This window comes from Lynx rufus, unplaced genomic scaffold, assembly GCF_022079265.1.
Source record: "Lynx rufus isolate CCGP_SWC_20201006 ecotype Redwood Valley unplaced genomic scaffold, mLynRuf1.p SCAF_2, whole genome shotgun sequence".
NCBI classification, from domain to species: domain Eukaryota; kingdom Metazoa; phylum Chordata; class Mammalia; order Carnivora; family Felidae; genus Lynx; species Lynx rufus.
The window spans coordinates 100,164,264-100,190,761 of NW_025814834.1; the positions used below are offsets into that span (position 1 = coordinate 100,164,264).

Consider the following 26,498-nt stretch of genomic DNA (forward strand, 5'->3'; position numbering starts at 1 on the left):
ACCATAATAAGGGCCATATATGAAAAAGCCACAGATAACAATATACTCCATGGTGAAAAGCTGAAAGCATTTCCCCTAAGGTGAGGAAAAACACAGGGACATCTCACTTTTATTAAACATGATAGTGGAAGTCCAAGCTGCAGCAATCAGACAACAAAAAGAAATGAAAAACATCCAATTGGTGAGTAAGAAGTATAAAATGTTCACTATTTGCAGATGATATGATACTATATATAGAAAACTCTAAAGAATCCACCAAAAAACTAATGGAATAGATGAATTTGGTAAGGTTGCAGGATACAAAATCAGTATATAGAAATCTGTTGCATTTCTATTCACTAATAATAAAGCAGCAAAGAGAATTTAAACAATCCCATTTACATTTGCACCAAAAATAAGAAAATACCTAGGAATAAAATGAACCAAGGAAGTGAAACATCTGTACTCTGAAAACCATAAAACATGGATGAAAGAAGTTGAAGAGGACACAAAGAAATGGAAACATATTCCATGATCATGTACTGAAAGAACAAATATTGTTAAAATGCCCATACTGCCCAAAGGATCTATAGATTTAATGAAATATCTATCAAAATATGAACAGCATTTTCCAAAGAAATAGAATAATCCTAAAATTTGTATGAAACCACAAAAGACCCCTAACAATCAAAGCAATCTTGAAAAAGCAAAAGTTGGAGGTATCATGATTTCAGACCTCAAGTTATAGTACAAGCTGTAGTGGTAGTAGCAGTAGTAGTAGTAATAATAGAGAGTATTTTATACACACACACACACACACACACACACCACATATATATACATATATACATATACACACACACACACATATATAGTATATACATACTGTATGTATAATATACACATACTGTATAATAATTACATACTGGAATATAGTATATGTTCTGTTCCATTGATCTATGTGTCTATTTTGTGCCAGTACTATATGTATATATGTATATATATGTAAATATATGCACACTATATATGTATTATATACACAGTACTATATGTGATATTATTACTACATATATACTATATATACTATGTACTATATATATGTATACTATATATGCAGTACTATATATTATTATGTATATACTGTAATATACATTACTGTATTACTATACTATATATAGTTATATACTATACTGTAATACATATTACTACCTATATATGCTATATATACGGTACTATATATAATATATATAGTACTAGTATATATGCTAGTATAGTATAGTATAATATACATAGTACTGTATATACTGTAATACATATTACTATACTATATATGTAGTATTGACTATATAGTATAATTATATATATATGTAGTTTATACATATAGTATATATATATAGTATATATATAATATATATACTATGTATATTATATAGAGTACTGTATGTACATAGTATATATGTAGTAATTATATAACATATATATATATAGCACTGTGTGTATATAACATAGTATATATAATACATACATAATGTAGTGTGTACATATATACATATATACATATAGTACTAGCACAAAATAGACACACAGAATAGAAAGACCAGAAGTAAACTGACAATTATAGGGTCAATTAATCTTCAATGAAAGAGGCAAGAAAGTGCACTGAGGTAAAGACAGTCTCTTCAACAAATGATGTTGGGAAAACTGGACAGCTGCATGCAAAAGAATGAATCTGGACCATTTTTTTACACCATACACAAAAATAAACACAAAATAAGGACCTAAATGTAAGACATGAAATCATAAAAATCCTGGAATAGAGCACAGGCAGCAGTAATTTTTCTTACATCAGCTGTAGCAATAATCTTCTAGATAGTTCTCCTGAGGCAAGGGAAATAAAAGCAAAAATGAACTATTGGGACTACATCAAAATCAAAAGCTTCTGCACAGTGAAGGAAATAATGAACAAAACTAAAAGATATCCTACAGAATGGGAGAAGATATTTTTGAAACAACATATCCAATAAAGGGTTAGCATCCAAAATATATAAATAATTGATACAACTCAACACCCCTAAAACAAATAATCAACTTAAAAACTGGACAGAAGACATGAACAAACATTTCTCCAAAGATATACAGATGGCCAACAGACATATGAAAAGATGCTCAATATCACTCATTATCAGGGAAATGCAAATCAAAACCACAATGAAGTATCACTTCACTCTTATCAGAATGGTTAAAATCAACACCACAGGAAACAACAATGTTGGCAATAAAGAGAGAAAATGGAATCCTCGTGCACTATCAGTGGGAATCCACACTGGCACAGCCACTGTGAAAAGTAGTATGGAAGCTCCTTAAAAAGTTAAAAATATAAGTACCATACAATCCAGTAATCACACTACTGGATATTTACCCAAAGAATACAAAAACACTAATTCAAAAGGCAATATGTACCCCTATGTTTATTGCAGCATCACTTATAATAGCCAAATTATGGAAGCAGCCCAAGTGTTCACTGATAGTTGAATGGATAAAGAAGATGTGAGATACACACACACACACACACACAGGAATATTGTTCAGCCATAAAAAAGAATACAATCTTGCCATTTGCAAAGACATGGGTGTATCTATAGAGTATAATGCTAAGTGAAACAAATCAGAGAAAGACTAATACCATATGATTTCACTCATATCTGGAGTTTAAGAAAGAAAACAAATGAATGAAAGGGAAAAAAAAAAGAGAAACCAAAAATCAGAGTCTAACCAGTCTAACCAGTTTACTCTGGTAAACATGGCTACCAGAGGTGGGGGGTGGGGGATGGGTGAAATAAGTGAAGGAGATGAACAATACACTTATGATGAGCACTGAGTAATGTATAAAACTGTTGAATCACAGGGCGCCTGGGTGGCTGAGTTGGTTAAGCGTCCAACTTCAGCTGAGGTCGTGGTCTCACAGTTCGTGGGTTTGAGCCCTGCATTGGGCTCTGTGCTAGCAGCTCAGAGTTTGGAGCCTGCTTTAGATTTTGTCTCCTTCTCTCTGTGCGCCTTCCCTGCTCTCTCTCTTAAAAATAAACACACATTAAAAAAATAAAAAAGAATTGTTGAATCACTATAACACTGTATATTAAGTGTACTGGAATTAAAGTTCATTAATTAATTAAATGATGCTGAAAAAGAAAATATAATTCTTAACCTGGATAATGATATTAGAAAATAGCTTTCAAAAGTGAAGCCAAAATAAGGAATGGAGAAGAAGAGCTGAGAATGTTTTGTTATGAGACCTGAACTTCTACGTAAGACATAAATCAAAGAATAATTTAGAACACTAATTAGAAAATATTTTGAGCCACAGAAAAACACCTGACAATGTGACAAGAAATTTTTGGCTCTAAATTCTTGCTTTGTAAAGAAGGAAATCAATTATTTAAGCTTCTGCCTTAAGTAGGTAGAAAAAGAAGAGCAAATTACATTGAAGGGGGGAATAAAAAGTGGAAATAAATGATAAAGTAAATGGACTAGCAGTAGAGAAAATATACAGAAATAAAGATGGTTTTAAAGATCAATAAAATTGATAAAGTTCTGTACAGTCACCAAAGAAAATGTACATTCTCATCATTTTCATTAACAAAATACATAATGTTAATAACAGATCCTACACACATTAGAATGATAGTAATAGAATATTATAAGTAATCTTAAGGCAGTAAACTTCATATTTTAGATGAAATGGGTCTAAACAGGCAGGGTAAGTACAATATAAAAGTATCTCATTATCTACTAAAAAAATTCTTCCCACAAAGAAAATTCCAGTTACCTTCACTGGTGCATTCTGTGCAATATTCAATACATTTATACCAAGCTTACACAAAATCTCAGAAAATATAAGGCCAGCATTCCAAATTCCAAATCCAGCATAAACATTATAAGGACAAATAATAATAAAAACAAGGAAGGAAGAAAGGGGGGGAGGGAGGGAGGAAGACCTTTTTAATGAATATAGATGCAAAATCTGCTAACTAAATACCAGCAAGTAAAATCTACCAGTTTGTAAAAGACTATTATGAGTACATTGGGGTACCTGAAGAATCCATGATTGCTATAATATTCAATAATCAATCAATGTAATTTGCCTTATTTTACTGTTAATGCTGAGGATTAAAGAAAAAATTTGATAAATATGAAAACCAGTAACAATAAATTAAAAATAGAAAGAATAGAAATTTATTCATAAGATGAATTGGAATCTACAAAAATCCTACAACTGACATCATCCTTAATATTCAAAGACTGATTGCTTTCCCCCAATATTGGGGAAGAATGTCCACTCTCACCCCTCTATGCATCACTGTATTATTTAGCCAATGAAATGAGGGAAGAAAAGAAATATAAGTAGAAAACTATCTTTCTTTGCCGAAGATATATCTGTAAACAAACCAAACAAAAATATGGAATTGAGACACTTTCACAAAACTTTTAGCAATGAGTGAATTTTTCATGGTTACAGTTATAATACACAAAAATCAACTGTTTTATGAAATACAATGCAATGCAAAATTTGAAAATAGTTCAAAACATTTAAAGTAACAAGAAATCTGACAATATCCAATAGTAAATCTAATAAAAATGTGAAAGTCCCCTCAAATGAAAAAAACCAATCATTGCTGGGAGATCTTAAAGGCTCAGTGGATATACATACATACTTATGAATTAGAGGGCTCACTATGTGAAATCTCTCCAATAAATTTATAGATTTAATGTATCAATAAAAATTCCAACAAGTTGCTGATATTCAAATTCCAACAAGTTGCTGATGTTCTTTTCATGGTTTGTCAACTTGTTTTTAGATTTTTTATTTTTTACATTGTCTATTTGCCATAGTCTCAAATTCACTAATTGTTTCTTCTACAGTATCTACTATGCTACTAATCCCACCTACTATTTTTTTCATTTTAGATCTTATAGTTTTTATGAATATCAGACTTTACTGTTTTTAATCCTTAGAATTCTAATTTGTGTCTTATTTTCAAATTTCATTCATATATCCCCTTAAGGTCCTCATGCCTATTTTTTTTTCACCTTAATAAACACAAGCAATAGAATTATATTCTCTATTTTAATGTTATTTTCAATCCATTATATCATTTGTATTATTTCTAGGTTATTTTTATTGACTGGATTTTTTACTCATCATGGGTAATATTTTCCTGATATTTCCAATAATTTTATATTTTATTTTATTTACTATATTTATTTATATATTATATTTTATTTACTATGCCTGGGCATAGTAAACGTCATCTCATTGGGTCCTAGATAACTTGAATTCTTTTAAATATTCTTAAGCAGAGTAGGACCATGATCAGATTTGCATTTTGAAGATGTAAATGTTAATTCCAAGAATAGGGCATGTGGACAAAATTTCACTGAAATAAGAAAGGTCAGTTAGAAAACTTGTAGAAATCTACAAGGAGAAGAATTTTAAAGAGTTTAATCAGTGCCTCACACAGTGCTTAGCAAATGACAATCACTGGATAATTATTTGTTGTGCTGCACTTATTCCTGATCAATACATAGTAGTTATTTAAATTAACTTTTTTGACTTACAGAGTATTTTATATTGGAAAGCAATTCTATGCTGAAGGAAGCTATCCTGAAGAAGAAGATAGTGAAGTCAGAAATTAAAATGCTTCATATTGATGACTATGGTAAAGTTTTGTGCATGCTATGTTATTTAACAACAATTTTCTATGAATCATAGTTTTACATGTAAATGACTCTCCATCTTTAATATTTTGCTCTTTCTTTAAAAGAACTTCCTTTACAGTTGTCCTTTCCCAAAGATTTTACGGACCGAAACCAGTATGCTCTTCTGTTAATAATGTAAGTATTTCACTTGTTTTTGAAATGAAGGAATATAAAGGCTTTATAATTTTTCATATGCCTCACACGACAGCATTCTGATTAAAAAACAAAAGAAGTCCTATGTGTGTAGTTAACTGGGGCAGCTGTCAGTGGTATGGATTTGTCAAGGACACCACCACTAAATAATATGCAGGGATGTGTAATTTGTTTTTACTTCTTACCTCTCAAATTGAATTCGATGTTACTACTGGGAATAGTGACACATATGGTTTGGTTTATGATATCTGTTTAGCAATTACTCAAGCCCTATGTTCACTTTTTCATTTTGTTTGTTTTCATATATAATATTGGTCTATTGTTTTCCTTCTTTGTGATATTTTTGTCCTATCAAAGTTATGCTGGGTTCATAAAAGCCATTTTTTTGTTATTGGAAGACTGCTTAATACGAGATGTACTCTCTTGACAAATTTTAAGCACACAGTAAAGTACTGTTAACCATAGGCACAGTGTTGCGTAGCACATCTCTAGAACTGACTCATCTTGCATGACTGAAACTTTATACCCACTGAATAGCAACTCCCCATTTCCCCCTCCCCTGGAAAACACCATTCTACTCTCTGCCTCTAGGAGTTTGATTATTTTAGATGCCTCATGAGAGTGTAATCATGAAGTATTTGACTTTTTGGCTTATTTCACTTAGGTCTTTAATGTCCTTAAGGTGCATCTATGTTGTCATAGTTAGGACCTATGCTCTTTATCAGTTGCTTATGCAACATTGAGGAAACATTTTCTTCCATTGCTGAAACCACAATGCTTATACTTGTATCACTCCTGCCAGTTTTCCTTCCTGGCTTCATGGCCAGCAGGAAGCACCCCCCATGCTCAGAAAACCTTTTAGGTTTTTTCCAACTTGGAATTGAATTCATTCATACTTTCTGTGAGATCATACTTTGACATATAGCATTAGGCACAGAGGCCCATAACATGTAATGGTTGATTAAACTGATATAGATGTAGCATTTCATTCTCAAGAGTTATTATTTTCCTTATTAAGAAACCAGCCAGAATATTGCTATGACAATGCTTAAAATGGTCTGTAATTACATCAGAGCCTTAATAGGAAAAGAGAAATGAAAATAACATTACTTGTTGACTACTTAATATAGAGGGTAAGTATTCAGTCTGTGAAATCAAACCTCCTGGCTTCAAGTTCCAGTTTTGTCATGTATTAGCTGTGTCCTTGAGCAAGTTACTTAACCTCATATAAAACTCAGTTTCTCCAAATATAAAACAAGCATTAAAGTACAGCTTACCTGTTATGTCTGCTTTTTAGATTAAATGAAATACAACATGTAAAGTGTCATGCACGTATAATTGTTTTAATTATTTTGATTACAGTTCATTATTTGTATACAGATTGCATTGACTTTATTTAGATTCTTTAATAAATAGAAACAAGTTGTCACTTAATTTTAAGCAGCTAAACACGGAAAATATTATACTTAGTATTTTCCCACACTCCAGTATCTATTCCTAATGTTAATGCCTTGACCTCATCTAGTTTGTCATGCCCATCTGGTTCTCCTTTGTCCCTAATAACCAGAAGGCCCTGAAAGTTCTTGGTGGCTTGCTGAGAAGGTTGTTATTTGCTCTTTTATAGGTCTCTTCTCTTTCACTACCTGTTTTCAATCCCTAATTGAATTTCATGTGTGATTTATTGAAAATAAATTTTTAAGGCATTAAAATATTTGAAAGGCATTAAATATTTTAAGGCATTAAAATATATGAAAATATTTAAGGCATTAAAATGAAACAAAAAAGAAAAAAAATCTTAACCCTGTCTTCTGTCTCAGTCATATCTCCAAAAGGGGCTGTTCTTTTTGTTCACTGTGTGATGGGGATGTGGTTCTCAGGGAAAAGAACCCTACCAGGCATTCTTCTGTGAAGCATGCCTCACTTGTTCACATAGATGTGTAAGAAATTATCCTCACTTGCGTATTCATTGGCTCCAGAATAATGTCACACATAGGGGGAAAAAGTAGACAGAAGTTACAGATTCTCTCTGTAGCCTTGAGTCAGAGAAACTAATGGGCTCGTTTTGGTATCCAATATGAGGTTTAGTCTGAGTGACTTTTTGTTTTTAAGAAGAAATTAGTTTGTAAGAGATTAGCACAAGACAATTTCTGTTGCTAAAAAGAGATAATCATTTTTTTTTAGAGGCAGGATAGTACAATAAAGTTACTGATTTAAGAGTCAGGTAGCCTGGGTTCAAATCTCAGCTCAAAGATTTACCAATACATTGCTTATGTTTTCTAAGCTTCAGCTTCCTTATAAATAAAAGTTGGAGATGATAACTTGGGATAATTTATAGAGTCACATCACCATAGTGTTTGGTGGAGGATAAACACTTGCATGTAGTGTTTAATAAACTGAAACCACAAACGTAGTTATTTTTGGTACTAGTAATTTTAATATTTAAAATTATCAGCTTCCACAGATCCACCCCTTCAGACAGTGTGTCTCAGTCTGGGTGCTGCAGGGCCCTGCCTACAGAAAAATGGCAGCATTCAAAGCTTACCAACCCCCACCCTCCCTGTGGGTGCCGCAGCCCTGGCATCGTGAAAGCGGCCCCTACAATAGTCAGCACCATTCCACCGTGACTCATGCCCCTGAGAGAGGGAAAGATAAAACACACACACCAGTCAGAGACATAGCAGTGGGCCAGAGGCCAACAACTAGTCTGACCGCATGCCCCACCCGCCAATGAAATCTTCTCAGAGGACAACCAGGGAAAGTGTCCTGCAGTTTGGTGCTAATGTCTTTGGCAAATGCCTGGTCTGACTCAACTCAGGTCCAAGGCATTCCCAGACTGGTCCACTGACACTACAAGGGAGTAAACACTGCCCACAACAAGCAAAGAAAGCTATTGCAGATGACTGGGCTGAAGGAAAGAGCAGCTCAGCCACAACAGCAGGGTTCACACATCACACACAGAAGACCTTGCACCAGGTTCTGGTGAACAGCAGACACTATACAGCAGGACACTGAGACCCTCTTCTTCATACGGACATTACTTGCAAGTGCAGATGTGGCTGTCTCCCTTCACACACAAAAACCTACACATAAAGTTATACAAAATGAGGAGACAGGAACATGTCCCAAATAAAAGAATAAGAAAAAAATTACAGCAAGAGACCAAAGCAAAATGGAGATAAGTAATACGTCTCATAGAGAATTTAAAGTAATGATGATAAAGATACTCATCAGACTTGAGAAAAGAGTAGAGAACATTAGTGGGACACTTAATGAGGTAAAAAAAAAAAAAGAACCGATTATGGATAAGGAATACACTAATTTAAAAATATGCTAGATGTAATAAATAATAGACTAGATGAAGCAGGATTGGATCAGTGACATGAAGGACAGAGTAATAGAAAGTAACCAAGCTGAGCAGATGAGTGTGTGTGTGTGTGTGTGTGTGTGTGTGTGTGTGTATTTTTTTTCAAAAATGAAACTAGGCTTAGAGAACTCAACAACACCATCAAATGTAATAATATTTGCTTTATATGGATCACAGAAGGAGAAGAGAAAGAAAAGGAGACAGAAAATTTCAAGAAATAATAGCTGTAAACCTCCCAAATCTGGAGAAAGAAACAGAAATCCAGATCTACTAGGCACAGAGATCCCCCCCAAAAATCAACCCAAGAAGTCCACACCCAGATACATAGTAGTTAAGTTGGGAAAAGCAGTGATAGAGAATTTTAAAAGCAGCAAAAGAAAAGATAGCAGTTACATAAAAAGGAAACATCAAAAGGCCGATAGCTGATTTTTTAGTAGAAATCTGGCAAGCCAAAGGGAGTGGCATGATGTATTCCAAGTGCAGAAAGAGAAAAATCTGCAGCCAAGAATATTCCATCCAGCAAGAAAGGAATAGGAGAGAGAAAGAGTTTTCCAAACGAAAGTTAAAGGAATTCATGACCACTAAACCAGTCCTACAAGAAATGTTATAAGGGACTCATTGAGTGGAAAGGAAAGACCATGAGCTAGAGTAAGGAAAGTAGGAAGCACAAAAGCAGTAAAAATAAGTATATTTATAAAAATAAGTCAAGGAACTCACACGGATGAGGATAAAAGGATGTAAAGTATGATATCATACACGTAAAATGTGCTCAGTGTAGACTGCTACATACAGAGATGTTATATACAAATCAAATGGTAACCACAAATAAAAAACCAGTGATATGCCAAAAAAATAGAGAAAGGAATCCAAGTATATCACTAAAGAAAACCGAGTTATCATGAGAGAAGAAAGCAAGGGAAGAAAGGAACAGAGAACTATATATAACCATAAAAAATAATAATAGATACCTTCCTGTCAGTAATTATGTGAATGTAAATGGACTAAATGCTCCAATCAAAAGACAGAGGGTGAAAAATGAATGAAATAACAAGACCTATCTATATTCTGCATACAAGAGACTCATTTCAGACCTAAAGATACATGCAAGTTGAGAGTGAAGGGATGGGGAAGCATTTGTCATGCAAATGGATGTCAATAGAAAGGGTAGCAATACTTGTATTGGACAAATAGACTTTAAAACAAAAACTAGCAGAAGACAGAGAAGAGCACTATATTATCATTCAGGGGACAATCCAACAAGAGGATATAACAATTACAACTATTTATGTACTGAGGGGTGCCTGAGGTCTCAGTGAGTTAAGTCACTCTTGATTGGGCTTAGGTCATGATCTCACTATTGTGAGACACTGTGGAGCCTGCTTAAAATTCTTTCCCACACTCTGCCCCTCTCCTGCTTGCACATTTACTCTTTCTCTCATAAAATTTATAAACAAATAAATATGCATCCAATATGGGAGCACCCAAATACAACAGTTAATGACAAACATAAAGGAAGTAATCAAAAGTGATACAATAGTAGCAGACTTTAACACCCCACTTACATCAATGGACAGATCATCCAAACACAGTATCAACAAGGAAACACTGGCTTTGAATGACACATTGGATCAGATAAATCTAATAGATACATTCAGAACAGTCCATCCTAAAAAAGCAGAATATACATTCAAGTGCACATGGAATGTTCTCCAAAACAAATACTAGGCCACAAAATAAGTCTAAACAGATTCAAACAGATTGAAGTCATACTATGTTTCTTTTCTGACCACATATCTATGAAACTATAAATCAACCCCAAGAAAAATTCTTGAAAGAACACAAATACATTGATGTTAAATAAGATGCTACCAAGAAATGAAAGAAAAACATACATGGAGAGAAATAAAAAAGAAAACACAAGGATCCAAAATCTTGGGATACAGAGAAAATCCCTCAAAATACAAGAAAAATATTAAACAACCTAACCTTACACCTAAAGGAGCTAGAAAAAGAACAAACAAAACCCCAAACCAGTAGAAGGAAGGAACTCAGGTTAGAACAGATCAATGAAACTAGGAGCTGATTCCTTGAAAAGACCAAACAATTCTGAAGCACATTTAGCCATATTCATTAAAAAAGAGAGAGACTTAAATAAACAAAACCAGAAAGTAAGGAGGATAAATTACAACTGATACCACAGAAATACAGAGGATTATAAGAATATTATGAAGAATTACATGGCAACAAATTGGACAACCTAGAAGAAATGGGCACATTCCTAGAAACATATAACGTAAACCAAAACTGAAGCAGAAAGCAAGAGAAATTTGAACAGACCAATTACTACCAATGAAATTGAATCAGTAATTAAAGAATTCTCAGCAAACAAAAATCCAAGACCAGATGGGTTAGCAGGGGAATTCTACTAAACATTTAAGGAACAGTTAATACCTTTTCTCCTCAAATTATTCCAAAATAAAAGAGGAAGGAAAATTTACAGACTTATTCTATGAGGCCTGCATTACCCTGATACCAAAACCAGATAAAATAAAGAGAGAGGAAGAGAGAGAGCAAGAGAGAACTACAGGCCAATATCTGTGATGAAAACAGATGCAAAAATCTGCAACAAAATACCAGCAAATTGAATCTAACAATATATTAAAGAAGTCATTCATCAAAATCAAATGGGATTTATTCCCAGGATGCAAGAGTGGTTCAACATTTGCAAATCCATCAATATGATACATCACATCAATAAGACAAAGGATAAAAACCATATGATCATTTTAATAGATGCAGAAAAAGACATTTGGCAAAGTAAACCATCCATTAATGATACTAACCCTCAGAAAAATAGGTTTAGAGGGAATATACCTCAACATAATAAAGGCCATATATGAAATACTCACAGCTAACATTATGGTCAATGGTGAAAAACTGAGAGCTTTCTCCCTAAAATCAGGAACAAGACAAGGATGTCTACTCTTTCCACTTTTATTCAACATAGTACTGAAAATCCTAGTCATAGTAATCAGACAAGAGAAACCAATAAAAAGCATCCCATTTGGTAAAGAAGTAAAACTTTCAGTATTTGCAATGACATGGTATTATATATAGAAACCCAAAAGACTCCACTAAAAATTACTAGAACTGATAAATGAATTCAGTGAGGTTGCTAAATACAAAATCAATGTACAGAAATCTGTTGCATTTCTATACACTAATAATGAAGCAAAAGAATTAGAAATTTAAAAAAGCATTCCTAGTTACAATTACACCAAAAATAATAAAATCCTTAGGAAAAACTTAAATCAAGGAAGTGAAAGAGCTGTGCTCTGAAAAATATAAAACATTGGTGTCAGAAATAGAAGATAACCCAAATAGAAAGATATTCCATGCTCATGGATTAAAAGAACAAATATTGTTAAAATATCTTTACTACCCAAAGCAGTCTACCGATTTAATGAAATCTCCATTGAAATACCGTTAGTATTTTTCACAAAACTAGAATGAATAATCCTAAAACTTATGTGGAACTACAAAAGACCATGAATAACCAAAACAGTCTTGAAAAAGCAAAGCAAAGCAAAGCAAAGCTGGAGGCATCACAATTCCAGACCTCAAGTTATATTACAAAGTTGTAGTAATCAAAACAGTATGGTAATGGCACAAAAGACTGATCAATGGCATAGAAAACACACAAATAAACACACACCTATATGGTCAATTAATCTTCAACAAAGCAGGAAAGAATATCCAAAGGGAAAAAGACAGTCTCTTCAACAAACGGTATTGGGAAACTGGACAGCTTACATGCAAAAGAATGAAACCAGACCATTTTCTTACACCATACACAAAAAGAAACTCAAAATGGATTAAGGGCCTAAATGTGAGACACAAAACCATAAAAATCCTAGAAGAGAACACACACAGTAAGTAACTTTTACATAGGCCATAGCAACATTTTTCTAGATATGTTTCCTAAAGTAAGGGAAATAAAAGCAAAAATAAATTAATTATTGGGACTACATCAAAATAAAAATCTCTGCACAGCAAAGGAAAAAAATCAACAAAACCAAAAATTAACCTATGGAATGGGAGAAGATATTTGCAAACAACATATCTGATAAGGGGTTAGTATCCAAAATATATAAATAACTGATACAACTCAGCAGTCAGCAAACAAATAATCCAATTAAAAATGGGCAGAAGACATGAGCAGACATCCAAATAAGACATACAGATGCCCAACAGACACATGAAAAGCTGTTCAACATCACTCATCACCAGGGGAGTGCAAATCAAAACCACAATGAGGTAACACTTCACTCCTACCAGAATGGCTAAAATCAACAACATAAGAAGCAACAGGTGTTGGCAAGGATTTAGAGAAAATGAAATCCTCACACACAGTTGGTAGGAATGCAAATTGGTGCAGCTACCGTGGAAAGCAGTATAGAGGTTCCTCCAAAAACTAAAATAGAGCTACTCTATGGTCCAGTACTGAGTTTTTACCCAAAGAATATAAAAAAATAATTTGAAAGGCAATATGCACCCCTATGTTTACTGCAGCATCATTTACAATAGCCAAATTATGGAAGCAGCTCAAGTTCCATCAACAGATGAATGAATAAGATGTGTATATATATGTGTGTGTGTACACACACACAGTGAAATATTATTCAGCCATAAAAAGAATGAAATACTGCCATTTGTAACAACATGGATGGAACTAGAGAGGGCAATGCTAAGTGAAATAAGTCAATCAGAGAAGAACAAATACCATATGATTTCAATCACATGTGAAATGTAAGAAACAAAAAGGGAAAAGTAGACAAACCAAGAAACACACTCTTAACTATTTATACTTACAATTACTTATAGTTATTGAACAGACGGGTAGTTACCAGAGGGGAGGTGAGTGGGAGGATGGGTGGAATAGATGATGGGAGCTAAAGAGTACACTTAGCACAATAAGCACTGAGATATGAAATTGTTCAATCATTATATTATATACCTAAAATATAACACTGTATGTTAACTGTACTAGAATTAAAATGAAAAACTTAAAAAATAAAAATGTCAAAGATCATGAAAAAATTACGGAGGAGAAAGATGATCCAGTAGGTATTATGGTCTTTGAAAGCTATTTGATTTTACACATCATACAATTAAAAATATACTTTTAGGAAATATTTTTTAATTATCAGAATTATGTAATATGTAATTCAGCACCCATGAAATTATTTAATAGACATTCATTACAAAAGCAGATAAAATAATGTAGTCAGGCCTATAGAATTTGCTAATTTTTGGTTGATACAGGGAAAAATGAAAGTATTTTTTTTTAAGTTTTATTTCTTGATTTTGAGAGAGAGACAGAGGGAGAGAGGACATGAGTGGGGGAGGAGCAGAGAGAGACAGGGAGAGAGAGAATTACAAGCAGGCTCTTCACTGTCAGAACAGAGCCCAATGTGGGGCTCAAACTCAAGAACCATGAGATTGGGGCACCTGGGTGGCTCAGTCGGTTAAATGTCCGACTTTGGCTCAGGTGATGATCTCACAGTTCCTGGGTTCGCGCCCCATGTTAGGCTCTGTGCTGACAGCTCAGAGCCTGGAGCCTACTTCAAATTCTGTGTCTCCCTCTCTCTTTGCCCCTCCCCCACTTGCACTATCTCTTTGTCTCTCAAAAATAAACAAATATTAAGAACCATGAGATCATGACCTGAGCTGAAACCAAGAGTCAGATGCCTAACCAACTGAACCACCCAGGTGCCCTGAAAGAATTTTTTTAAGTTTATTTATTTATTTTGAGACAGAAAGAGTGGGGGAGAGGGAGAGAGAGGGAAAGAAAGGATCCCAACCAGGCTTCACACTGGGCGTGGAGCCTGACACTGGCTCTGTCTCACAACTGTTAAGATCACGCCCTTAGCCCAAATCAAGAAATGGATACTTAACCAACTGAGCCATCCTGGAGCCCCTAAATGAACGTATTTTTATTTATATATGCTGATTATACTAAATGTTAATTTACTTCATCCAAACTGCTTGTTTTTCAGAGGTAAATTCCCAGAACTTTTACAGAATAGGACTTACTAAACCAACCCAGGATTTTTCTCTTTTGATGTCATTTTTAAAAGTGGTATAATGTTTTAAGCTGATGATTTCTAAAATATTTATGCTTGGAAACCTACATGGGTGAGAATGGCTTAAGCGGTTTTTAAGTGTTTTTGCCGGTTGCTTATAATTTAAAGGCATATCTTTTTTCTTAAAAGTATCTTAAAGTATCTTAAAAGTATCTTAAAAAGTATCTAAAAAAGTATCTTAAAAAGTATCTTAAAACGTATCTTAAAGTATCTGCAGTGACAAGTAGAGTCCCCACTGTAAAAAAAAAAATAATAATAAATATTTATTTTTTTTACCTAAATGGACAATTAGATAGTGAGGAATAATAAAGTGACTATTATTTAAATGACGCTAAGATACGATTTGGTGATTTTGGTGTCACTACTTTTTTGTATAGTGTATCTAGCACTTAACAGACTGTAAGTCATTTCTTCACCTGTACAGATGGAATTACATCCAGGAAATTCTAAGATGACTGCATTAGTTGGAGACAGGCTGCAAAAATACCAGAGTAGCTGGAAGACTGGCCTTGAAGAAAGTAGACTCTGACAGTTTGGAATTCCCTTTCTACCAAATCTTCATTATGGAACCTCAGAAGAAATGGTCCTCTGAGGATCTCTGTATGGCCAGATTTTCTGAAACCCAAACCTAATTTCATGATATAGGAAGTAAAAGTGAATCAATGGTAACAGTATATTTTACTGTAATAGAAAAGCTAAGAAGCATTACCACTACAGATAAATCTCATGACCTCCATTTACAGTGGTCTCTATGGAGTCATGACCACCCTTCTCTTTCCTATTCTGTATTCTCCTTTTGGATACCTAATTATCTTTCTCCTGTCTTTCTATTTAACATTATAGGGAGCCCTTAAGAACCCAGTGTCTATATTCATCTTTATAACTATACTATATACATGTATATCCATTTCAGCATTTATCATCTTGAATTTTTTTTTAGTATTCTTATTTTCTACTCATATATACATAATTTAGTGTAACACATTTACATGCTGCTTTATGTGCAAAAAACTACGCCAGTGGCTGTGGGAAGATAAAAAGATCACAAGCATCTTGAAATACATAATCCTTTTTTAGATTTGTTAAATGTGTCTCCATAATGTCTGGCACATATAGAAGAATCCTATAAAAACTTACTAATCTGTCATTCTTTTAATAGTGCAAAACTAAGGATTGAGATAGCCTACAGTTATAAATGTTTATTTTATACATAAATAAATATGAACTTAAATGCCTAGACCCTGGTAGGAAGCAATCCAGACAGATGTACTATTATTAAATATGAAAGGTTGTTTGTTTGCTATATCCATGAAGAGAAGCAGTATGGATCTGGAGAGTTTCGTTCAGTGCCAAGAAATCACTATTCCTTTCCATTTTCTACTCTTTCATGTTCAACTTATCCATGCTACACTTGACAAAGGTCTAACTCTGGGAGGCAGTGGCTGTGAAACAAATTACATTAATTTCCAGAATGCCTCTATGACTTTGTTTCTTCTTCCATCCATTTTCCTTCAAATTCTAATAAATTTATGGCCATCCATCAAGTCTTATGTTCCTGAAGCTTTCTTTCACCGTCCTTATCCAGCCGTCTGTATCTTATTACAATTCCAAATCTGTGTTTCCTCCTACAGCCACAGCTTTCTGTCCAAAGTCTCTCCGAATATCTTGAATCATATCAATCATATGGTCACTTTTCTAGTTTACTCTAATTTTTGTCAGGATGTCTTTACACACTATTTAGGAAATTTCTGACTCTCACTAGATTTTGGACCAAGGTTTCTGGAGGAAGATCCATAGTCCAGAAGTGAATATTGAGAGAAATAATTCATAGAATGGTTTATGGAATATTTAAACAATTTAAGAAAACATAAAAAAATCTTTACACATGCCACATGCCTCCTAGTGGTTAGCTTTTGGAGTAAGAGTCACTCCACAAAAACATATTGAGTGAATAAATGGATGATGTCCAGAAAGCAAATGACATGATCACTATTAGTTTTCACACTAAGCCATTCTAACTAGAAAGCATGATTCATTTTTATCTAGAGTTTCATCAATCAGTGTTATGCATATCAGAGCACTGCAACATGGTCATCTAGATGGAAGTGAGCTGTTTGTCAGCTCTGTTCTGTATAATTATTCCATTAAATAGCAGGATATAATTAAGTGATACAGATGTAGTGAGTGAAATTATATAGCCATGCATGTCCCACAATCAAGATAACATCATTGCTTTTTTCATAAACACACTTTCAACAAACAATGGATATTGTTTATAATTTTGAATAATATCATGCTCATGGGACCACAGTGTCTTGCCTTGATCTTTGAACCAATGGGGTTGTCCAAGAGCCCACACTCTTTCTGAAGCCCCATAGAGGCAGACACCATGTCTGGATGAGTCAGTTCTTTTTTCTTTTCTTTAATTTTCTTTTCTTTCTTTTTAAGTTTATTTGAGGGAGGGAGAGAGAGAACATGCATGAACAGGGGAAGGGGCAGAGAGAGAGGCAGAACAAGAATACCAATTCCACTGACAGTGTGAAGCCTGACACAGGGTTCCATCTCACTAACAAACCATGAGATCATGACCTGAGCTGAAATCAAGAGCTGGACATTTAACCAACTGGGCCACCTAGGCGCCCCTGGATGAGTCAATTTAATCTGCTACACTGCTCTCTACCTACACTTCCTTTTCTGTACTTTATTGTTCCATCTGCTCTAAGTTGCTTTTCCACTCTGATGCTAGAGTGAACTTTGTGTGATCCATATCTGGAAATGTGGCACTCTACCCCTAGTAGAGATTCAGTCTCTGGATATTTAAAAAACAAACAAGCAAACAAAAACAACCAAACAACAAAAAACTATTTTATTCTGCAAAATAGGAGCTTCCCAATCATTCCTCTGTGTTTTTTACAGTCTTCCAGTACCTTGATTTTTTTTTAAACAACTGGAAAAGTTCTCCTTAACATTTTAAGATGTATTTCCTCATATTCTGTGCTCACCTCTGTTGTACCATGTAACCACAACAGATTACAATATTTTATTTGCTCTCTATTAACTGTAAACTCCTTGTTTATAAGAACTCCTTTTGTATGGTTTTGTCTTAACACAGTGACGGGCTTTATCTGTGTTCAGGAAATATTGAATGAATGAATGAATAAATGAATGAATGACCAAACAAATCAGTCAACCCTGAGTTAGTCATTAGGAATGAATTCAGCCAAGATAGGGAAAAAGGGAGAAAGAAATGATTTGAGGGTTTATAATGTGTTTAAATTCAGCCTTTGAATGAGTCAATTTCTTTGCACTGTAGTTTCCCCCTCAGAAAAATGTGAGGTCCATTTCTCATTTCTCTAATAGTCTTTCTGGAAAATGCTTAATAATGATTGATTTTCATGTTATCTTTTCACTGTTTCTCTTTTATTTTTGATTATTGAGCTTCTTAAATTAGTAAGATTATTTATTGGATAAAGGACATCACTTTAAGGATGTATAGATACCACCTTTAAAGCTTACTGAAACCATGAAAGATAAATATCATTGTCTTCATTTTAACACAAGGAAACTGTGACTAAAATATATCATGTATATTATCTCTAACATCAGGAGCAGGACAAAATTAGGGTTTGAACTTAAGTTTTATTTATTTCTTTTTTGGATCAATAATCTCTATTTATTACTCAATTCTTCCTGGGTACATAGCCCATTGCATATTTGATTTTGGAAAATTATCAAAACTGCTGACCAGAATTAGAGACTTCACTACAACCAAATTCTTAGGACCTTTTGTTGTTGTTGTTGTTGTTGTTGTTGTTGTTGTTCCCACTTAAATGTATAATAATCTCTAGATTGTAACCTTTTCCAACAGGACCATGTTAATGATTATAGGAATCATGATTAAGTTCCTAGATACTCCACATGAGAGTTCAAATTCTCACCTAGACTATTTAATAAAATTCCAAATTCTAATAAAATTGTTCACTTTCCGAAAAGTGTTTATAACCACCAATTTTTCTGTGGATTCATATACTTTTGAATGGGTAAGATAGCCAGGAGTAAGTTTGTTTGGTTTCCCAAGAGTAAATGCACATCTGTTCCACAAGTTCTCTAACATCTTTTGATCTCACACTTGTTCATGCCAAATACAGACCTACTTCACTATCAAGTTCTTACGAAACTAACACATATTGAATGCATATGGATAAGAGAGTCAGTACTCGCCTCAAAGAGGGATTATTTCGGGGTGCCTGGGTGGCTCAGTTGGTTGAGCGTCTGACATCGGCTCAGGTCATGATCTCGCTGTCCGTGAGTTCAAGCCCCGTGTCGGGCTCTGTGCTGACAGCTCAGAGCCTGGAGCCTGCTTCGGATTCTGTGTCTCCCTCTCTCTCTGACCCTCCCCCATTCATGCTCTGTCTCTCTCTGTCTCAAAAATAAATAAACATTAAAAAATTTTTTTTTAAAAAATAAAAAAAAGAAGGATTATTTATAAGGGGCAAAGCTTAAATTGTAAGTTTCTGATTTTTCTCATTTTTAAAGATTTCCCACATTTAAGTGGATAGAAAATTCTCCCACACTTTAATGCAGATGAAATGATTAGGAAAAGACAGTGGCATTTAATCCAGGTAATGGAAGGGGAAAGGGTGATCATCACTTTTCATATTTTTTATGAACAAATTGGACCTTGTTCTTTCATAATCTATAGATAATGCATCTTAAATGTCAGCATTAATTTCTGTATTATTTAAAAGTGTACAAACTCAAAATTGATATCTCGAGAAGGTTCCACAGGGGGGGAAAATTCTAAGTTTACAGAAAATGTGTATATAATGCAGCAGTTATCAGATTATCTTTTATGATTCTTTTAAATTGACAGATTTTTCTCTATATAAATACATAAAATCACTTCTATGACTTTTTTATTGTAACCATTTTAGCTCTCTTCTCTTAATGCAGATATTGATGATTTCATATGAATGACATGAATTATAGTTTCACATGAACAATATTGATTACTAGTACCAATGAAAACATACAAGTATATTGTATATTTAAAGGTATAGCTCCTAAACACTTTTCATAAAAAAAAATATTTGCTAATTTACTGTTTCTAAAGTTTTGATGGTCATACACTGGGTCATAAATGTAAGAATATACCTATATTTAAATCATTCTCTTTTTCTGGTTTAATAATTTATTTTTTTTCTAAAATCCACAATAGAAGAAAATATTAAGTATGTTACTAGTTTAACATGTATTTGAAAATTTAAATCAAAGATGCTGAGAAACTTTCTCCTTTGACAATCTAACAAAACCCCAAGTTAGAGTACATCAATGACATGTTATTTGAGGGTTCTCAAATCTTCTTCCCTTTTGCCTTAAATATAAAAACATTCATATAAGACTATACAGCATACAGGCAAAGCAGAATTAAGGAGTATCAATGAGGATTAGAAGCTCTGCCAGAAGCAAAGGCTTTTCTTTTATGACATCACACATATATTACTAAGAAACAAGTATTATACAAAATCACATGCTAACATTTACAGAGTATCTAGGAGAAATGAGACTGGGGAAGAAATTCAAAACTATTAAACTTTTGTAAACAAAACCACAATTCAGACGTTAAGATTCCTAGTAAAATTCTTGTAGGGTTAAATCAAATAGCATTTTTATTCTAGAGTTACTCCATTTTATTCAACCTGGAAATGGGCACTTCCTCTTTGAGAGCATTCTCTTTCAGCCATTTTTTATTGTACCATTTTTATAAAAATTACAAACCAAATCTAGGTGTGCCCTGTTTCATTCACTATTTATTCTATTCCCTGTTTTTGCAACATCTATAATCAGAACTCTCAGTTGTCATCAAATAGCCTAATGCAGAGGGACCCAGTGATTTTGAGAGCTACTATGCCATCCATAACATGCCCTTAATCAAGGTGCTTCTACTGAGTTTCACATTTTTTCTTGAAATCTTAATATATTGCGAGGGCTTTCCCTTTTACCTTAAGAAAGTGTGTTTCTGACTACCTGCAAATATTAATGTCTTTGGAAAAGCTGTGCAGAAACCACAGTGATGTCTATGTCGCCATCATTTCCCTTTTAATCCATCACATGAAATACAGCATATCAACTGAACACACGTCGAACAGAACCTGCTGCATCTTTAAGAATTAAAGCATAAGGGGTGCCTGGGTGGCTCAGTCAGTTAGGCGTCCAACTCTTGGTTTCAGCTCAGGTCATGATCTCACGGTTCCTGAGTTTGAGCACCACATCAGGCTCTGTCCTGGTGGTGTGGAACCTTCTTGAGATTCTCTTTCTCCCTCTCTCTCTGCCCTTCCCTTGCTGTGCTTTCTCTCAAAATAAATTAATTTAAAAAAGAATTAAAAGTATAAAAAGATATGTATACATATATATAATACACATATAGCTTCATACGTGTGGATATTCTTGTAAAAAATCATCTGTGTATCATGCAGTTTACAATGCTTATACATTATTTTATTTTGTCCAATGAGTATAATAGGGCAGATGTTATAATCAGAAGTGGTAGGTAATGTGTCACATGTTAGACATATACTAAAAGGTGAACATTTAGCCAAAAGGTACATTTTCAGACTTTTACTACTTTTCCCTAAAATTTCTAAGGATAAAAACCTTCAAAAGATATGGTATAAATTTGGGAAAAGGCCCAGAGTCAGAACTTGGAAAAAAAGGCCTTTATTTTATTTTATTTTATTTATTTTTTAAATGTTTTATTTATTTTTGAGACAGAGAGAGACAGAACATGAGCAGGGGAGGGGCAGAGAGAGAGGGAGACAAAGAATCTGAAGCAGGCTCCAGGCTCTGAGCTGTCAGCCCAGAGCCTGACGTGGGGCTTGAACTCACAAACCACAAGATCATGACCTGAGCCGAAGTTGGATGCTTAACTGACTGAGCCACCCAGGCACCTCAAGGCTTTTAAAACCTTAAATTCTTAATTCTCTTTCAGCTAAGAATTCCAAATTCCTTTTGAGAATGTAATTGCTCATATGTCAAAGATAGTGAAGTGGGCCTACTGTATAAGAGATTTACCTAACAGTTATATAAAATAAAGAATGAGGTTGATTCTCCTCTGAGTGATCCATTTATGCAATGTGCTAAACTTTCTTTTGACTGTGACCCTCTCTAAAGAGGTCCAAGGAAGGGGATCAAATGCTGTTTTACCTCAGTGATGATACAGGCATTCCTAGTAATTGAAACTAAAGATCAGCAAATTCCTTCCTTTCTACCTCCTCACCCATTTGTTAGAAATTATCCCAAATGGAAACTGGCCAATGGATACGAATTAATGTAGTAAGACTTTGACAGCAGAGATGATTAGGAGATTGGAACTTGCTCTCATTTTATTGCACAATTTCTATCTGTGAGATATCCCTGAGGCCCTTTTCCATTGGTTCTCTTCCAATATTTTCATGTGCTTAGATGTTTATCCTGAGGTTAATTTTGTGTGGATAATACTAACAGTCCATTTTTGAGTTTTATAGCTGGTTCATTAATATCCATGCTGTTCAGTGTTTCATCCTGCATTCTGATAAGTTTTTCATTTTTCAGCTTCCTACAACAATAGAAATAACTTGATTTAATGAACTGGATTCTGCTTTTTCTTCATTGCACTAATGATAATTATTATGCAATTTTTGTAACATGCTAAGGATATAATCTGTGGCTTTTAATCAAGAGAAACCAAAGAACAAAATATGATTAAATTCCTTTAAAAGCAAGGAAGAATACCTTTAATAGAAATTGAACCTGATACGAGAAAGGCTACTTATTAAAAATTAGGAAGAGGGCACTGATAGTATGGATTGGGATTCTCTTTCTCTGCTTGGGATTCTCTTGGGATTCTCTTTCTCTGTCCCTCCCCCATTTGTTCATGCTTGCTCTCTCTCTCTCTCTCTCTCTCTCTCTCTCTCTCTCTCTCAAAACAAACAAAGAAACAAACCTTAAAAAACAGGAAGTGGGAGAACGGAGTAGCAGGGTAGTGGGAGGATGAAAAAACAGATCCCATTTTACTAACACAAAATACCCTCCCAAATTCAAGATCCAAATTCTGATCAAGAAAAAGTATTACTTATCTCAACAGCTTTTTCAATATGAAGAAAACTTACTGAAAAAAAATAATGCCTTAAAAATAAAAAAGACCTAATTTCTATAGCATACATTTTATAATCCAGAAAAGTATACCAGGGTAAGATTTTTCTGTTTTTATCTATTTTTATTTATTTTTTATTTTTGGTGCTAGAAAAATTATATGTCTGTGGAAGCAAAAGAAAGAACTTACACATACAGGGATGCACATAGTACAAACACACATAGCCATGTGTGGAAAGTAACCAAATAGATAGACATAGACACACACACACACACACACACACACACACACACACACACACACAAATGTCTACATATACACATCTTTCATTCTAATTAACTGAAAGACCCACCCACTGTGAAAAGCAGAACTTTTGTTTGTTTTTAAGTTTATTTATTTTGAGAAAGAGTGAGAACATGAGCAAGAGAGGGGCAAAGAGAGATTGAGAATCCCAAGGAGGCTCCTCACTGCCAGTGCAGAGCCTAATGCAAGGCTTTATCTCACCAACCTGTAGATCCTGACCTGAGCAGAAATCAAGAGCTGGACGCTTAACTGACTGAGCCACCCAGGTGCCCCCAAAGTAGAACATTTTTAATGCAACTGAATTTGTTCCTTAGACTAAGCAAAATAAGAAAAACTTGACTATTGTTAAACAAAGGCTCAGGAATTATCAATGCAGAATTGCCTAGGGAATCACCAGATATGGCAGCTCAGCTTCCAAGAGGGAAACAGAAAATGAAAAGATCAAGTCCTATAGAATTGGACAGAACTGGGTTAATTAATATTTAGTATCTATCAAGAACCAGACACTGTTCTATGTTTACATATATATTTTTTTTCTCATTTAATCCTTGCCATTATTTTACTAGGGAGACAGTCTTATTATCATCCTCTACACCAAAGATAAGCAAACTTAGGGACTTAGGCATAGGGAAGGGAAGTAATTTGTCTAAATTTGTCTAAAGCCACTGGACCTGGGCTCAACTCACTTTGGTTTTACCATCATACCACCCTGTGCTCTTTCCAGGATGGAACTCCCACATCCCTGCAATCCCTAATTCCAGTGGATTGATGCAGGTAGTTTTTCTAAAAGGTTTAATGTGAACAGGATGTATGAATGCAAGTATATGAATACAAGTGTTGGAGAGTAATACAATTTGAGTATTTGGTTGATAAGCCTAATTTTGTATGTATTCTCAACTAGGCTTTATCATTACTACCACCAGAAACACCGGCTTTGCCAGTGTAAGAAAGGGTCTAAGTAGAGGCCTAAATAACCTGGACCATATCATGGGGTGCCTGGGTGGCTCAGTTGGTTAAGCATCCAACTCAGGTCATGATCTTGTGGTTCGTGAGTTTGAGCTCTACATTGGGCTCTCTGCTGTCAGCATGACAGCAGAACTAGTTATGATATTCAGCCAAAATTGTATTATAAACAAACCACAGATCAGAAATTTACAGATATTAATAATACTCCTAATGGAAGAAGAGGGGCATGTGGACAAGAAACAGTTCTCTGACAGGCAAAAATAATAATTCTCATATGATATAGTAAATATACAACAAAACTCATTCTGCCATTCTGCATGTAGGACAATGCATCCATGAGAAGAAATCTAAGGATCATAAAATAAGAAATAGAAGGAATCGGCCAAGAGGCCTTTAGCCCACATACATATGTATGTATGTATTGCTTCAAAGAGGTCAAACTTTGGGGTGCCTGGGTGGCTCAGTCGGTTGGGCATCCGACTTCGGCTCAGGTCATGATCTCGCGGCCCGTGAGTTCGAGCCCCGCTTCAGGCTCTGTGCTGACAGCTCAGAGCCTAGAGCCTGTTTCAAATTCTGTGTCTCCCTCTCTCTCTGACTTTCCCCCGTTCATGCTCTGTCTCTCTCTGTCTCAAAAATGAATAAACGTTAAAAAAAAATTTCAAAGAGGTCAAACTTCACATATGTTACAACTAAATCATCCCTAACTATAAACTTCTATTTAGTAGAATTCATATTAAGGCAAAGAAAATATTGTTTAAGGCTAATGTCCTGTAAAACTCACCAATTATGAAATGAAGGATCTCCTAAAGACAAAATCAGAAGGGTTGACAATTGATTTTCCTTAAAAATTTAGTGTGGCGATGGCTCTTTGTGGCATCAGTTTTATTTTTGTTTTCCCTAAGCTCACCTTCCATTGTATTCTTTTCCCTTCCTTTCACACGTTTTAAGTCTATCCTATCTAAAATAAAATTGCAACACTTAGTTGTCAATGATTCTACCTTTCATCTACCTTTCATGCAGCTGAAATCTATCTATTCTAGGCCCAGAAAGAGGAAAGAACCGAGGTGACTAAGCAATTCTGTGTCTCCTCCTTTCACATCCCACTGGACAGATACACAGCTATCAGTATAGCAGCTTTAAAATTCTGCCATGTAGGAAAACAAATTCTGTCATGCAATAGATCAATCAAGTAAAGAGTACTCATTAGAAAATATTTTCTTTGGGCACCTGAGTGGCACATTCAGTTGGGCATCCAACTTGATTTCGGTTCAGGTCATGAACCTAGGGTCATGGGATCGAGCCCCATGTCTGGCTCTGTGCTGAGTGTGGAGACTGCTTAAGATTGTCCCTCTCCCTCTCCCCTTCCCCACCTTAAAAAAATATATTTCCCTTCCATTTATTATAACCTTAGTTTTACTGTTAGGGAAAGGCTTTTAAAAATGTACTGTATGTAATCTTAACTATTTACAACATAGTATTTTACAAACAACAACAATAAAAATAAAAACAGCATATAATTACTCAGGGAAACTCAGCACTTCCTAACAAAGTCAGGACCAAAATCTATGCTTTCTGAACATAAATTCAAGCTCCGTACATGAATTTAAGTAGCACTTTGTGAACTTGACCAAACATTGCAGTCTGAACAATTTGATTGTTCTTCACACTTTAATTCAGGTTTGGTATAGGTATTCTGTTAGGT

At 34.4% G+C, this 26,498-nt stretch overlaps 1 protein-coding gene across 1 annotated transcript in view; it reads left to right on the top strand.

Annotated features, from left to right (window-relative positions):
* Positions 1-26,498, top strand: part of DPP10 (dipeptidyl peptidase like 10) — a 649,764-nt gene that overhangs the window by 601,051 nt on the left and 22,215 nt on the right. The window contains exons 18-19 of the mRNA XM_047084533.1: positions 5,595-5,693; positions 5,799-5,868. Of these exons, the coding sequence (XP_046940489.1) occupies positions 5,595-5,693; positions 5,799-5,868 (169 nt within the window). The remainder of the gene's footprint in view (positions 1-5,594; positions 5,694-5,798; positions 5,869-26,498) is intronic.